Source organism: Nipponia nippon, unplaced genomic scaffold (assembly GCF_047370975.1).
Source record: "Nipponia nippon isolate SJK-2023a ecotype South Korea unplaced genomic scaffold, ASM4737097v1 scaffold_4, whole genome shotgun sequence".
Taxonomy (NCBI): Eukaryota; Metazoa; Chordata; class Aves; order Pelecaniformes; family Threskiornithidae; genus Nipponia; species Nipponia nippon.
This window is the reverse complement of record NW_028262358.1, coordinates 14,661,992-14,677,257: the sequence shown is the minus strand read 5'-3', so window position 1 is coordinate 14,677,257 and position 15,266 is coordinate 14,661,992. Positions and strand designations below refer to the sequence as shown.

The window sequence follows — 15,266 nt, the reverse complement described above, 5'->3', positions numbered from 1 at the left end:
TGGCTCAAGAAGCACATGTGTGTGGTGAGTGTCATCTCCAGCACTTCTCATATTGCTTTCAGTTAGAGAGGTATCAAACTTCACTGTGGACATCTGGGTGGATGCTGGTTTGAAATGGCAGTTGTGGGGTTGAAGCCAACTGAGATGATGCTACTCGACTCTGCCATCAGCTGAATCGGTCCCAATCCCTTCTCTCTGCTCCCTAGCACCTGTGGACTCGGACGGGCCCCTCTACCTGCCCTACAAGACGCTCGTGTCCACTGTCAGCAGCATGGTGTTCAGTGAGGGGGAGGCCCAGCAGCTCATCGAGATCCTGACAGAGAAAGCGGGCATTGTCCAGGACACCTGGCACACGGTAGGGATGCCAGCGCCGTCGTGGCCGCCCGCTGTCGGGGCTCTGCCAAGCCTCGGGAAGTGCGGAGGGGAGGGAAGGTGGCATGTTTTCAGGCAGGCTGGCCCCGAGGGCCAGTCCTGGAGAATGGAGCTGAATTTTCCCGTGGAGCACAGGGCATGATCCTGCGTGTGTGGGGTGATGGGTATGGGTCTGGAGGTGGTGGTCCCCACTGACGTGCTGCCCTGCTGGCAGGCCACGCAGAAGGGTGACCCAGTCGCTGTCCTGAAACGCCAGCTGGAAGAGAAGGAGAAGCAGCTCACTGCTGAGCAGGAGGATGTGGCTGCTGCCAGAAACAAGCTGCGGGAGCTGAGCAAGGTAAGCACCGCGCGGCCCTCCCGGCATCCCCGGCGTGGGCTCTGCTTCTCGAGGTCATGCTGGTGTGCCTCCTGCTCCCTGCATCGCATCCCCCTTGGAGGTGAAGCCTGGGGCTCTCTGGGTCCTTCACCCGTTTGCTGTTTTCTCCCTAAAAAGGGGAGAAGATCCCTGCCTGAACTCCTCTCCCAGCCCTGATCCAGCCCGGGGAAGCACCAGCCCAAAGAGCAGCAGCGTAGTGCCTGTTGGCAGCTGCAGGAGAAGCAGGGGAAAGCCCTTCCCGTAAGAGATTGCAGCTCTTTAAAATAAATCCCTTCTTGTCTCTGCCCGGATCTCCTGAGCTGAGAAGGAGCTGATCTGTCCCTTTTTAAGGAGCGTGATCCTATTTACACCCTCTATCTCCAACTCAGCTCTCCACCTCCACCTCTTTTTGGGTGCCACGCTGGCACCTCCTGCCTTGCAGCTGGCAGGACCTGGCAGCGGCGAGTCCCATCTGCCTGCAGGCAGGAGAGGAGAGGGCAAAGCCATCCCATACACTCGGGTGCTGTGCTAAGCCCCTGCCTGGGCAGGGGCAGACTGCCCAGGGCAGTGGCATGGTGTTGCCCAGCCAGCCAACAGAGCATCCCTGCCTCAGCGGGGGGTGGAGGGTGTTTATTTTATTTTATTTTGTTTTCTTTTTTCTTTTTTCTTTTTTCTTTTTTCTTTTTTCTTTTTTCTTTTTTCTTTTTTCTTTTTTCTTTTTTCTTTTTTCTTTTTTCTTTTTTCTTTTTCCACTTTGCCCTAAACTTTATGTGATGTTATTGATCCTGAGGGGGGGAAATAAAATTCCAGGCTGTCTTACTCCTTTCTGTTATCTGGCCCAATGTGGAACAACAGTGGCATCCAGTGGCCACAGAGCCCAAAACAAAATGCAGGAGGAAATGTAAGTGCTAAATGGTGTAGCTGGGCATGGGGGCAGCTCCGAAAGGGCTGAACTTTTAAGTCTTCTGAGCTAGGAGGGCACAGGTTTTGCATCCCCTTAAAGCAGGGAAACTCGTGCCCTGAGGACTAACTGGATGACTTCTCTCCTTGAAGGAACTGGCGGCCGAGCGGGCCAAGGCAGCAGCTGTGGAGGGCAAGCTGAAGGAGCAGCTGCTCACCCGCGAGCGGGAGATTGCGGCGGTGCAGGCACGCATGCAGGCCAGCTACCAGGACCACGTCAGTGAAACGCAGCAGCTCCAGGGCAAGGTGAGCCCCACACTGTGCTCTGCAGCTTCTTCCTCTGGCTGCTGGGTGGCTTTTGGTGACAGATGCATGGTCTTTTGGACGTGTGAGGGGACCAGAGCCTCGGGGAGGGGCGAGACCCCATGATCCTCCTGCACCGTGGTGCTCAAGGGAGAAGAGGCACGTGGGAGCATCCTCATGGGATGCCACATCCCTGGGGGCTGTCAGCATCAGTAGACATCCCCCTGTGTTGCCAGTCCCTCTTGCTCATCGAGTGGGCTTCAAAGGGAGAGCAAGGGGGCCGGCAGCGGCATTAACCCCTGTTGGGCTCCTCTAGATCCGGACCCTGCAGGAGCAGCTGGAGAATGGCCCCAACACGCAGCTGGCTCGCCTGCAGCAGGAGAACTCCATCCTGAGGGACGCCCTCAACCAGGCCACCAGCCAGATGGAGAGCAAGTAAGGACGGGGCAAGGGGCAGAGCCTGGGGCTGCCCTCTGGCAAACCCTGGGGTTGGCTATTCATTGGGCTTGGCCACCCCTTTTCTTGAAGGTGCTTCTACAGACACCCCAACTAGCTGGAGGTAGAGGAGGGAGTGAGGAAGAGCTTGTCGAATGGCTTCTGGGGGGCTGGCAGGGGAAACAAGGATGTTCTTCCCAAGTGGAAGAGCAGGGGAAACCCTCTCTGCTTTGGGGTCACCTGTGCTGATGCTGGAGCCAGCAGGCAGCAGAGGGTGGGGAGAGGGGTCCAGAAGGCGCCGTGGCACTTCTTCCCCTTAGGGTAGCTCATACTCTCAAACTTCAGAAAAAATGCAGCTGGCTCTTTGATGGGAGTGATGCTGCAGAGAACTGAGACCTGCCCGGTGCACACAGAACAAATAGGAGCTAGGTAGAAGAATTTCACACTCCTTTTTATAGATAGTTTGAAATGGCTGGTGATTAACAGCGGTCAAATAATTACAGAGCGGACTCCAGCTGCTTAGAGTGCTTCGTCTTGTGTCTGGGAACACAGATCCTTGCGTCCTCTACTTCATGAGAAAGGAATGTCTCCTGTGATTGAAATGCGGCTTTTGGAAAGTGATTTGTCAACTCTTTCCACCCCTTCCCCAAAGGACCAGGCGTGTCCTAGAAACAGGCAAACGCACCATTGAGATGTTTCGAGTCCTGTATCAGGCCCGCAGGAGGATGTCTTCCCTCCTAGGTAAAATCACAGATGCTTGACTGGCCTGCGGGCTAAAATAACCCTGCTTCTGTTGGTGCAGGCAAAACGCTGAGCTGGCCAAGTTACGGCAAGAGTGCAACAAGCTGATGAAAGAGCTATCTGAGAAATCGGAGGTGCTGCAGCAAGAGGAGCAGCAGAAGAAGAGCTGGGAGATCAAAGCGGTGGCCTCGGAGAAGCAGATCGAGCAGCTGCAGGTCAGGCAGGCGCCTTACCCGCTCCCTTCACAGAGATGGGGCGGGTGGCTAAATTGCATGGGATCCGTGGACTTGGCCATGGGAAGAGTTTGGAGGGAGATTAGCGTCCACGGTTGGAAAGGAAGCTGCCTTGCGGACCTCTTAATTGCCTCCCCCCTCCGTTAGTTTTACAGATGCAATGCACTCATTGTGCAGCATCACCAGCAAAGCCCAGGGAGCACGATGCCCTTGTTGAAGCCGTTCTTCTTGCTCACCTGTGAAGCTCACGAGCCTGGTGTGAAGGTGTGGGGGGGCAGCCTAGATGGTGCACGCTGCTGGGTGGTACCCGAAGGCAAGAGAGGAAACCCACTGGCCCCCACCAGCCTGTGCTCATGCTGACGTGGGTGCTCTCTCTCGACTCAGCTGTTTTTAAACCCGTTGCTCTCCCTCCTTGGTGCAGGAGGTAGATCTTGTGGCTTTTTTGTTGTCACCAGGGTGTGGCTGGGTTTTGGGTTTTTAGGGGTGTTTAAAGGACACCTCCCAGGTAGAGCCTCTGAGCATGCTGTTGGCAGAGGAGCGGAGCAGGCTGTGCCCACACAGGGAAGAGTATCTTCTGGGCAGGTGGCAGTGCTCCTGCTGGGATTTGGCTAAGCCAGGGGCTGGGAGCATTGATCCCAGGTACCCCTGACCTGGGAACTTGCACTTCTTTCCCCGCAGGGGCGGCAGACAGGGTGAGGGATGTGATATGTCCTTTCTGCACATGCTGTGGTCTCCGAATTGCTCTGGCCCCCTTACGAAGGGGTTGGTGGTGGTGGAGACCTTTATCTACGCATGCGAAAATAGTTTTGTAGAGGTGCTCCTAGAGCGAGGGGCCTTCGATATCCTCGCTCTTAATTTTTCGGGTGCCTGAAGATGCAGATCTCCTTTTGGTGGGCTGTTTTTGGCCCCTGCTGCTTTTGCAGGCGAGGAGCAAGGGAGGTGATGTGGGCACGCAGCCGGCATGAAGGCAGAAGCCGCCTTCCTGGCTCAAAAAACCAGCTTCTAGGCATGCTTTTAGAACTTCTCCAGGACTGTCAGCTTGCTGCACACCTTAATAGTAATTAAATACATCATAGTCGCTGGAAGATTTTAAAGCCAGTGATGTGCTTAAGGTGCTAGGGAGAATGTGCTCCACAGTAACACCTGGAGCTCTGAGCTGAGGATATGGGGTCAAATCCTCAAAAACCAGAGAAGTCCTGCTTTCTTGGTGGTTCTGGAAGCATCACTCAGACAGAGATGGGGCTGCTGGTTTACCTTTTTCTGTCCCCTCCATGCAAAGCAACGCTTCTCCATCTGCAAGGGTGCGACTTGTACTCGTAGAGCTGCTGGTTTGCAGCACGCTCCTCGTCCTCCTCCTCTGCCTTCCCCCTCGAAGCGCCTGCCTTGGCCAGGCCTCTTCCTCGCTGCTTTCTAAGATGGAAAAAAAGAAGTCTTCCCTGGCCCAAACCGCACAGAAAATTCCTCCGTGTGTGGAAACACGTGGCTGGGTGTCTCCATCCTGCTAAGCACTGCGGCAGTACCTCTCTCTGCTGGGCTGGGGCTGTGCATTAGGACCAGGGCTTTAAGAGTTTTTTCAGAGCTTAACTCTCCGGAGGGGAGGATGGCCGTGGTCTTGGCCCAGAACTGAGACGTTCGGGTGTTGTCTGCTTCCCACTTGAGGGCTGGCAAATGATAAAACGCGAGCGCGAGGCAAGATGCTTCATGCACAGGGGGAGCACGGGGAAAGGATGACTTAAGCCCCTCAAAGCACAGCTTAAAAATAACATTATGCGACACACAGAGCTTTGCTTCAAATTGGCTGGGGTGCCTGGCACGCTGTGGAAAGCCTTCTCTTTCTGCCATGCAGGCTTCCCAAAGGGAGGTGGAAGCGACGCTGCGGAAGAGGCTGGACGAAGTAAGCGATGAGCTCCGCAAAACCCAGACCAGCTACAAAAGCTTGTTAGCAGACACAGAAAAAGCCAAAGGACAGCAGCAGAGCATTGCTGGTGAGGACCTTGGATTGGCGCAGGGAGAGCTGTGGGGCAGACTTGGAGCTTTCAGGGCTGGGTGCTTCCTGGGGCTGGTTGGGGCAGGACAAGTAGACCCAGGGATGAGTTAGGCTGCCTGGTGTCAGTGTAAGCAGATGCGGGACTGGTCTGTGGTCCTATCCTAGGATGCCACTCCAATGCCTCTCTCCTGTACTGTCCTGCATCCCTGCCTGCCCTTTCTGTGCCTTCTGAAAGCATCCATGGCCAAGGCTTTGGCCAAGAGTCCTGCTTGGGCAGGGCAGAGTGGGGAGTCTCTAAATTTGCACTTACCTTACCGTGTTTCTCACCCCTTTCTCCAACAGAACTGCAGGCCAAGCTGGTGAGCTCTGAAGCAGAGGTTAAAAGCAAGCTGCTGGAGCTGGGCAATGTGAAGGAGAAACTTCAGGATGCCAGCTCGGAGAATACGAAGCTCCTGGAGAGGATCAAATCCATCGAAGCTCTTCTGGAAGCAGGCCAGATGAGGGAGGCAGAAAAAGACAGAGAGTTGCAGGTCGCCTGCTCGTTTAATTGGGGTGGGAGGAGGAGAGGGGGTTACACTGCTCAAGCGGGTGTTTTTGCACTGTTTTAACACGGTGCCTGTGTTATCTGTGCTCTGGGATCCCCTCTGGGATGCCGCAGAAAGGGCTGACCTGCTTCATGTGCCTAGGACAGGTAACGAAAGTGCTTTCTCTCTTCCAGGCAGCCAATGAAGCAGAAATGAAGCAGCTGCAGTCAAGGTGGGTCTAGGTGCCCATGGAGACTGCTACGGCACCTCCAGCTTGCTGTCCGTGTGTCCCAGGCTTCCCCGGGCACTGAGCCCTGTGGGTGAGGGCTTCCCGCCCTCTCTGTTTGGCAGACTTGGGGACTGCAAAGCTGGGAAGACAAGGTCAATCCTGGCCAACACAGCTGTTTAAAGTATTAATTGGCTCCAGTGCTGGCCCCAAATAACAGCCCATCCATTCTCAAGTGAGACTGTAATTGCTGGCAGGCACATGGAGGCTGACTGGTCCTGCAGAATAGAAGGTTCTGGTGGGATGTCTCTGATCCAAGCCCCTGCTTCAAGCTGGGCCAACCAGAGGAGGCTTTTTGGGGATGTTTCCAGGTATCTCCAAGGATGGAGAGTCATCACCTTTCTGGGTCCCTGTTCCAGTGTTTGACAACCTCTTCCCCCTTGATGCAGAAAGGTTTCCTGGCATTTAATTGGAGTTTGCCATGTCACGACTCGTGCCTGTTGCCCCTTGTCCATGTGCTGGGCACCTCCGAGAAGGCTCAGGCTCTGCACGGGGGGAGGATTTCTCAGATGCCCCCACTGCCAGCGAGCATCTAGCATTCCTCTAAAGGAGGGCAGCTGTTCAGTTGTCCTGGGACCCCAAGAGACTTGGGTGGTTCTTGTCAAGGACCTGAACCTTTCTTGGTCTGCTCAAGCTGTGGGTCCCTTCAGGGCAGATGGTAGATCTGAGGGTGTGGAGGGAAGCTGTAGGCTCTCAGGTGTCTAGTCAGTAGCCCTGAGTTATGGTTACTCAAGATAGTAGGATGATGCTTTCAAAATGCAGACCTGTGGGCTATCTCAGCCTAACGAGCTGTGGACAGGAGTGTGTCGCGAGCAGTCCCAGTTGTATAAGCCGGAATTTCTGGCCTTTGGATCAAGTTACTTCTTCCTCTTGTCTTGGGTGTACAGCCAGCCAGCTACTTGCTTGCTTGTTATTGCTGATAAGCCAGTAGAAAACTAGATCCCACTCCAGCATTGCCATAGCTGTGGTTTTTAGTCCCACTCCGTCCTCCTCCTGCTGTGTGTAGATCCTGGAGCAGACCGGAATAGGAAGGGCTGTGGTCCCCTTCTCAACAGCTCACTACCCAGCAGGGAGGTGGATGCTGAGACTCACTCCTGTATCCTGCCCTTCCAGGCTCCAGGAGAAGACAGACCAGCTCTCGTCCTTGGAAAGGGAAGCCACAGAGCTGCGAGAGGCGGTGGAGCAACAGAAGATGAAAAACAACGTACGTGAGTGAACCGGGCTCGGCTTTTGCTGCTCACAATTCTTTCCTCCAAAACCCAGATCTCTGGGGTTTGAATGACAACCCTTCGTAGTTGGCTCCGTGGTGCAGCCAGAGGCTCTTGCAGCCCCATGGAGCACTGGAGGCATTGCCTCCTCTGCCGGAGAGCAGGAATTCCCCCAGCAGGCTGCGCAGCTTGAGCTGATGGGCTGCAGCAGGCGGTGGGCTGCCTGGGTGGAGATGTCTGTCCCCTGTTCTCTTGGGAGGTTTAGGACCTGGTAAGCCAGGGAGATCCTACCCCGGCAGGGTCAAGGCAATCCCTGAGCAGGGGCCCCTCAAACCTCATTGCTCTTCTGCTCCTTATCCCTCTACTACAAGGTGATATCAGTTGTGTGGAGGCAACCTTGCAGCCCTCCACTTGGCCTGTGTCCTTTCCAGGCAGCTCTAAGCATCCTGAGGGCTGCTTCTGGAGCTTCTGCCTCCGTCCAGCCCTGCGCTGCTCCCTAAAGGCCACTGCCTGCGCGATGCGATGCACTGGGCCACTGCAAGGATGGGGAGGAAAAGGGGCGCACATGGGCAGTGGGATGGAAGACCCTTGACAAAAGCGACAGGCTGCTGCCTGTTTTCCTGAGTGGAGGCTTTGAAATCCTCCGCAGTGCCAACAAGCAGCTTGGTGGCCTTCGGCGTGATGTGTGGCTTATTGCCCTCTGTGTGTGGTCTCGGCAGGACCTTCGCGAGAAGAACTGGGAAGCAATGGAAGCTTTGACCACGGTGGAGAAGGCGTGTGAGGAAAAACTACTTGCTGCTACAAAAGCAAAGGTGAGCCCAGCATTTCTCTCTAGTGGTGTTGTAAGGGAAACATGAAGCCCCCCCAAGCCACCAGAGATGCTTGCCCTGGGTTCCCTGCCTCTTCTTAGGAGCAGTGCTGGCCCAACCCTCCTGCCAGCTTCTCCAAAGTTTGTCTTGAGGACTGTGTATCCCCAGTACAGGTCATGGTCGGGGAACCGGGAAGATGGGTGAACTGGAAGGAATGTTCTCATGGTTCTCAGTGGCAGCAGTTTTCTCTTTTGGCTGGTTTCCCTGTGCCGGCTCACCCCTGTAGGCACAGATAGCAGGACCGATATTGGCAGCCTGGCTGGCAGGTGCCCAAGACCTCCATCCCATGCCAGTTTGTCCCTCTTACAGGAAGAGCTGGCCCAACAGCTGGATGTGCTCCAGACAAGAACCAAGCAGACGCTGCTCTCTGCCCTCCCTGGAGTTGCCGTGTCCTCGCAGCAGGTGGGCATGGGATTTCTCCAACCCGCACAGAGCCTCTGCCGCATGGCAAGGACAGACGTCTAAGTGTCCTTTTTCTTCCTTGTCCTCTTTTTTTTCAAATCCAGGATTATGACACGTGGCTACAAGAGTTTAAGGAGAAGACCATGGATGTGCTAAAGCAGCAGACAATTACAACAGAGCCCCCGGTAAGTGAAGGGGCTGGAAGGTGGAGGGGCGAGAGAGTTCCTGAAGGTCACTCGTTTATTTTCCTCACCTCTCTCTCCATCCCTTCCCTCTCTTTTCAGGATTCAGCACTTAAATTAAGAGAGGCAGAGGAAGCGCAAAGCACTTTACAAGCAGAATGTGAGCAGTATAGAGCTATCCTTGCAGAGACGGTAAGCTGCAGCCCTTCGCGCTGTGTTGGTCTCCCACTAGAAATACCTCTTGAGAGGTCTTCTGGCAGCCCAGGCTGCCCGTGGGCTCATGGTGGGCATCCCTCAGTATGTTGGGGGGCTGCTGTGTAGAAGACTGTTTGCCAGTGAGACAGGGGAATAGGAGAAACCTGAATTTCTAGAGCTCCTCTTCAGCTTAATTGTGTTGGAAACCTTCCTGGTGGTGGTGGCATGTGGCACAGCAAGGGCTCTGATGAGCAGGGTGGTTGAGCCAGCCTAGGAACTGGGAGCCCCTAGCCCCACCTGGGGCACCTGATTCTGTCACGCGTTCTTTGGTCCAAATCCTCGCAGAGGCGTTGGGTATGCCAGGGCATCCAGCCCTGACACTGCTGGGCTTGGGAGGGCTGGAGGAGGTGTGGGCTCAGCTGAGGCTTTGCCAACAGGAAGGGATGCTGCGAGACCTGCAGAAGAGCGTGGAGGAGGAGGAGCAGGTCTGGAAAGCAAAGCTGACGGCATCTGAAGAGGAGCTCCAAAAGGTGCGTGCTTGGGGCACACCTGGGTTTGTTGCTTGTGGAGCTGGGCTTACAGGAGCAGAGGGGCTGTTGGCTATAAATCAGATGGCAACCCTAACTGTTCCTGCCAACCTTGAACTGTGAGACATGGGGACTTTCTCTTGTCCCCAAATCCACGCCTCCTATCATCAAAGCAGCAGACAAGAAGCCCGCCTCGCGTAGGAGCTAAGCCTCTCTTCCTCCTGGATCCCACCTCCCTGCCTGGTGTGTGCCTAGACCCTGCCAGTGGAGCTGGAGGAATGGTTGCAGCTCTCCAGTTCAGGCATAGTAGTTGGGAAACCACGTCACCACTTCAGTAATCCAAGCTCCAATGCTTGGAAATGGGGCTGAGTCCTCCTGGTGGGCGCTGGCTTGACGGGAGGAGAGCACGTGCAGGGCTCTTGGACTCCCATTTTCAGAAGAACTTGGCTTGCTCTCAAAACCCGGGTTGACCTTGGCGTTCGTTGAGCCTTCAGAAAGGAGCTGAGGTCCAAGCCACGTACTGCACATAGTTTTGGGTCCAACTGTCTGTCTAGCTCTGGGTACTGCTCTTCCCAGTTAAAAAGCCAGATGGCAGCTGCCAGAGAGCCGTTGTTGCCCAGGAGTTTGGTGGGAGCATGTTTTGTGAGCTCTCGTGACTTTGCTGGAGTCTAGGAGAACTTGGCTGGCCGTGCCTTTTCTGCAAAGTGGACTTAAGTTCTCTCCTCCTTCTTGAATGCAGAACTGAGATGAAGCTACTCCACGGTCTAGCTGCTTCCCATCCATCACATGGGGTTTTGAAGTTAACTGGGGCCGCAGGGAGGTGGGCGAGTTCTTGTACAAGAGATCTTTGATTTCTCAGCCCGTTGCTGGCCCCTGCAGCACCAGCGCTGCTGAGGGCTGGTGTAGGATTGCACGGGGATGACGTGGCTGCTGGTGGTGTGCTGGCAGCAGGGTGTGCGTGATGGGATGAACGTCGGGTGGCTAGGGCAGGTCCTGGAGCAGTCCTGCCTCTCTGTGGAGAAGAGGCGAATTCCTCCTTTCCGAAAAATTCAGCAACCGTGGAGTCCTCTTCAAAAATCAGTCCAGGTTTAAATGCAAACCCCATGCTTTTTCTGCTAGCTTGGCTTCTCTTAATAGCAAAGCCCATGACACCTCATTGGAAAGTCTGCTTTGCTGCTTCCAAACCAAAGGCGCTTTCAGTAGGAAACTTGCACCGAGTCTGGTGCCAGTTTCTTGGGTGTTGAATGCTGACTGCAGCCAGCTGAAGTCCTGCAGGCAAAAGCTGTTACCTTGCTCCACGATTTACGGCCTGGGCTTGTTGGATTTGTCCTCCTTGGGAAGAGGAGCTCCTGCCCAGCAAGTTGTGGGGCTCTGCTTTGGTGTCAGGTCTCTTCTGCCCTAAGGTACAGGATGAAGTGAGAGAGGTGGGAGTGAAACACTGGCTGGTTTTTAGTTGAATGAAAGATGCTCGGTGTCCACGTGAGACACCGTTCACTGACCTTCTCTAATCCTTTTTGGCTTAGTCGCAACTCCAGCTGAAATCCCTTGAAGACATGGTGGAGAAGTTGAAAGCAGATCTGCAGAGCACAGATCAGGTAAGGTTTTTTGGGTACGGGAGAAGGTCCCTGTGCAGGTGCCAGACGGATGCGTGCTGTGCTTGGGCTGAGTCGGGACCCGTCTCCTGACTTGCCCTGGGGAAGGCAGGCTTGGACCATGGGATGTTTGGGATGTGTTGCAGCTCCAAAAATCAACCCCCTCCTGCTTTCCTCCCTTTTAATCCAGCTAAAGGAATACACCTCTCTTCTGGAAACGCAACTGGAAAATCACTTGGAGACAGCCAGCTCCGAACGCCAAAACTACACAAAAGAAGTTGAAGTTGTAAGTGTGGCGGCCGTTACCTTCTTAAACTCTTCTTTCTTCTAAGCCTGACTCACCACCCATCCGTGTTTTGGGGATTTGGGGAGTGCCCCGGGGATCGGCAGCTTTGCAAAGCAGGAGAAAACAGATGGAGGTGTTTGCTCCGGTCTGGGTTGTAGACAGCTAAAGTCAGGAGATCCATTGGCAAGGTGATGGGACAGGGAGATCTGTATGGAGATGCTGTCCACTGCTCCTCGGTGGCCTGTGGGATTTCTGTGGCTCAGGTGAGATGGAGCTGCCTCACGGCCGTCTCTCTGAGCAGACATCAGCAGGCAGGTTAGCAAGTGATGCCGCCATGGCCTCTGAGAAGATGCTGCATTGTAAAAATACTTCTTTGGGCCAAAGGGCTCCAAAACCAAGTGCGTAAATGGACTTTTTTTTTTCTTTCTGTTTCTCCTGGACAGTTGAGGCAGCTCTTGTCAGAGTCCCAGGAGCAGCTGGAGGCAGCGAAGACGGAAACACAGAAGCAGAGCAAGGAGCTGACCCTGGTAAGGGAGGACGCCGGGAGCTGCCCTGCTGGGACCTCGCTGCTCTGCCTGGGGCCAGTTTGCAAACCCAGCTGTGGGGCTGGATCCTCTCTGAGGGTTCAGGGAGGGGAGAAAGGCACAGACGGCGCACGGGGAAACCTGGTGCTGCCAGGCACCAGACTGATCGACTTTTCAGAAGGAATGTTTGAGACCCAGGAGGAGACTTTTATTTGCCTGCCTTGCCTCCCACGATGGGGGTGGGAAGGAAGGGAGAGCAGCAAGGCTTGCGCAAGCTGGCGTGTAGCAGAAAAACCCAGCCGCCCCACCACTGCACACTGGTTACCCCACCACCACCCTGGGGCAGGGGTTTGGGTGCCTTAAGCATCCATCCATCCATCCACCTCTGGATGAGAGGACTGAGGCTGTGCAGCCTGTGTGTAGGGGTCACTCGGGGGGCTGAAGGATGGGGCTAGCTTTCTGCACGTAAGTGGGGGAGAGGATATAGGGCCAGGAGAGCTAACAGACCTGCCAATACCATGAGGACTTTTGTTTCTAAATCCATACTTTGATTGCAAGATCCTCAGGAGATTGTTTTTAAAATCCTCGGTTGTACCTCTGGCTTGCAGAGCCGCTCAGAGCGGAGCGAGCCGGGAGTGCGGTTTCCCTTGGGTGCCATGACTCTTCCCAGCCTTGCAGCCGCTACTCTCCAGCACAGTCAGCGAGCCGATGCAGCCCCTTGCTCTCCAGGGAACGTGACATGAGGTCGTCATTAGCCTTAATCTCATTAGATTGGCAGGCGGTTGTAAATGTGGAACACATTTGTGTTCGTCCAGCGACCTTCCCTTTCTTCTGGCCAAGGCACGCTGTTAGCTTGCAGCTTGACTGCTGGTGCTGCTGCGATGCAGGATGGAGCTCTGGTAGATGGAGTGGGGGGGTTTCAACTGGGGGGGATGGTGTTCAAGTAACTGCCTTCCCAGCCATCCCACCTGTGATCGATGGCAAAACGGGACCTGCCACCCTGCCTTGATTGCCTTATTTAACACCTCAACTGTGTTAGTGCAAACCCTCAGCAGTGGCTTTAAACCAAGGTGCCGAGTGATCAAAGGAGAGCAGACGAGGCATGAGCATGTGCTCTGCACCCCTAGGAGCTGTTGTGCCTCAAGCTGCCCAGGTTAGGTACCACCATCCTGCATCTAGCAGAAACCGAGGTGGTTTTCCAAACGTTTCAGCTTGCGTGCAAGCAAAAAAGCCGGCAAACTTTATCTATAGGTCCTTGTGGGTCTCGTAACGGCTGCGGTGTGGGGATGTGTAACTGAGCCGGGCTTGCTGGTCCTCCTTCCAGGTCAGGCAGCAGTTGAGTGAGATGAAGAGCCATGTACAGGATGGAGAAGTAGTGGGGTTACAAGCTGACCCAAGCGAGCCTGCACCCCTCGAGGTTAGGGTGGTGAGACCGCTGCCCGTGGAGGTGCTGACCCTTAACCGTGTCCCTTGTCCTGTCTCACCGTCTCTAACCGCATGGAGAACTGCACGTGGCTTTGCTCAGGGCTGTTGTGCCTGTGTCGTCTCCCGTCCTGTGTGTTGGGGGGAAGGCAGCCCCCCGTCCCTTCGACCATGCGTCCTGTTCTTGCTGGGAACACGTCGCCAGCTGGCTTTTGCCAGGCTGTTCCCCTTGGGAGCCCTCCATCATGGCATCAGGCTGGCAGGATTTTGGGGGAGGCAGGCAGGGGGGTGCTGCAAGCCCTTGGGCCAACATTGCCACCCAGCAGCGCCCCAGTGGGTTTGGGGCTTGGATCTCCTTGGAGGAAGGGGACACCCCGACAGAGCTGCACGGGGATGCCTTCCCCACCAGTGGGGATTAGGATTACAGAGGCTTCGTAAATCTTGCTGGAGCTGGGCTGAGGGCATTCGCAGCGGCTGTTCCCTTTCGGGCTAACACCTTTCACCGGTGGTGGTGCTGCCACCAGCCAGGCTCTGTCTCTCTTCTTTAATCCTGTTAAGTGTAGAGCCTTCTCCCGGGCGCGGGGACCTGGCAGGCACACCTTCCACTATGGGGTGCCTCTCATCCCAAGTCCCAGCTGGCGCTGCCTGAGGCACTGACAAAATTTGGCAATGCAAAAGCCAAGGCCCAGGCTCACCGTCGGCATCCTCCCAGCTTTTGTGCGGAGAGGAGGGGATGCCCGTACCTACTGCCCTTTGGTCCCCTGGGGAAAGCTTCAGTTTTCGTTTCTTCTGTGTAGCCCCACTTTCTTGGTGATGTCCCCGCTAGCTCCTCTCTTGTGTCTTTTTTTTTTTTTTAATTTTATTTCTGGGTGTTTTCCCGTTTTCTCAACACAGTTGAAAACTCAGCTGGAGCAAAATGAAGCGCTGGTGGAGAAGGAGCAAGTGCTGCGGCAAAAGCTGGCACGGGAGCTGGAGGAGGTAGGTGCGGGCAAGGAAGGTATAAGGGTTTGTAAAACCTTTATAGGTTCTCAGCTGCTAATGAAGCCCAAGAATTAATTTCAAGGGTGAATTTGAAGGTTTTTTCCCCATCCCTGTCTGCATCTCAGACATCACTGCATTCCCTCGCACCCCTGAAGAACTTCTTGTGGCAGCTGTGCTAAAGCCATGTGGCATTGCTGGCCCCTCAAATTGCCTACCCCTGAGTCCCCCCATCTTTTTTGCCAGCTCTTTCCCTTGAGGATTAAGGGCTTTAGCTGGGTTTCATGCTGCTTCTGGCGAGACATGCCATCTTCCCGATGGAAGCTGGATCAGCAAAAGCAATGCATTGTGTTTAGCATCCAACCGTCCGACAGTGGCTGTATAACCTAACTCTTCACCAGAGGCAGACCACCGGGGACCAGGGGCTGTACGGGGCGGGATGCAGAGGTGCCTGCTGCTCTTAGCTCACGTGCTGATCGCGTGTGTGTCCCCCTTCCAGGCCCAGAGCTCAGCGTGCAGTTTGCAAGCAGAGCTGGAAAAACTGAGACTGGCTGAAAATGCAGCAGCTTCAGACACGGAGGAGGCCCAGCATCTCAAGGTGATTTGGCTGCCCTCCTCTCTTGTGCTTGGTATTGCAGAGCCAAGACAGCAAAAGCTGTGTCCGAGTGGGACTGCAGGTGTGGTTTATCATTCTTGGGGATGGCGGGGCACGGTAGATGGTTCCCCTGCAGGTAGCTCCCTCCGAGCTCCAACGTGGCTGAAGGACAGCAGGGTGCAAGTCACAGCCCCTTCATCCAGATAAGGATGATGCTCTGAGCAAACGCTCTCGCAGGCTGGGCTTTTCACACATTGGGAAACCGTTCTGCTCCTGTGAGGTTGTCTCAGCCCATGGCATCTCCTGGGTTTGACGGGGAGCCAGAGTGAGCTGTAGGTGGTGGGGTGACA

The 15,266-nt window shown here is 55.1% G+C and overlaps 1 protein-coding gene across 3 annotated transcripts in view; it reads left to right on the top strand.

Moving 5' to 3' along the window:
* RRBP1 (ribosome binding protein 1) overlaps positions 1-15,266 on the top strand; it is a 28,107-nt gene that overhangs the window by 11,681 nt on the left and 1,160 nt on the right. Inside the window, exons 3-22 of one of the 3 annotated variants that reach the window (XM_087774947.1) lie at positions 207-355; positions 587-709; positions 1,781-1,933; positions 2,247-2,365; positions 3,168-3,321; positions 5,186-5,324; positions 5,669-5,856; positions 6,045-6,082; positions 7,250-7,340; positions 8,064-8,156; positions 8,523-8,615; positions 8,720-8,800; positions 8,900-8,989; positions 9,430-9,522; positions 11,043-11,114; positions 11,302-11,397; positions 11,841-11,924; positions 13,246-13,338; positions 14,238-14,321; positions 14,821-14,919. In XM_087774947.1, coding sequence (XP_087631073.1) covers positions 207-355; positions 587-709; positions 1,781-1,933; positions 2,247-2,365; positions 3,168-3,321; positions 5,186-5,324; positions 5,669-5,856; positions 6,045-6,082; positions 7,250-7,340; positions 8,064-8,156; positions 8,523-8,615; positions 8,720-8,800; positions 8,900-8,989; positions 9,430-9,522; positions 11,043-11,114; positions 11,302-11,397; positions 11,841-11,924; positions 13,246-13,338; positions 14,238-14,321; positions 14,821-14,919 — 2,132 coding nt within the window. Of the gene's footprint in view, positions 1-206; positions 356-586; positions 710-1,780; positions 1,934-2,246; positions 2,366-3,167; positions 3,322-5,185; positions 5,325-5,668; positions 5,857-6,044; positions 6,083-7,249; positions 7,341-8,063; positions 8,157-8,522; positions 8,616-8,719; positions 8,801-8,899; positions 8,990-9,429; positions 9,523-11,042; positions 11,115-11,301; positions 11,398-11,840; positions 11,925-13,245; positions 13,369-14,237; positions 14,322-14,820; positions 14,920-15,266 lie in introns of all 3 variants that reach the window. The other 2 variants (XM_087774946.1, XM_087774948.1) reach the window with 2 other exon arrangements.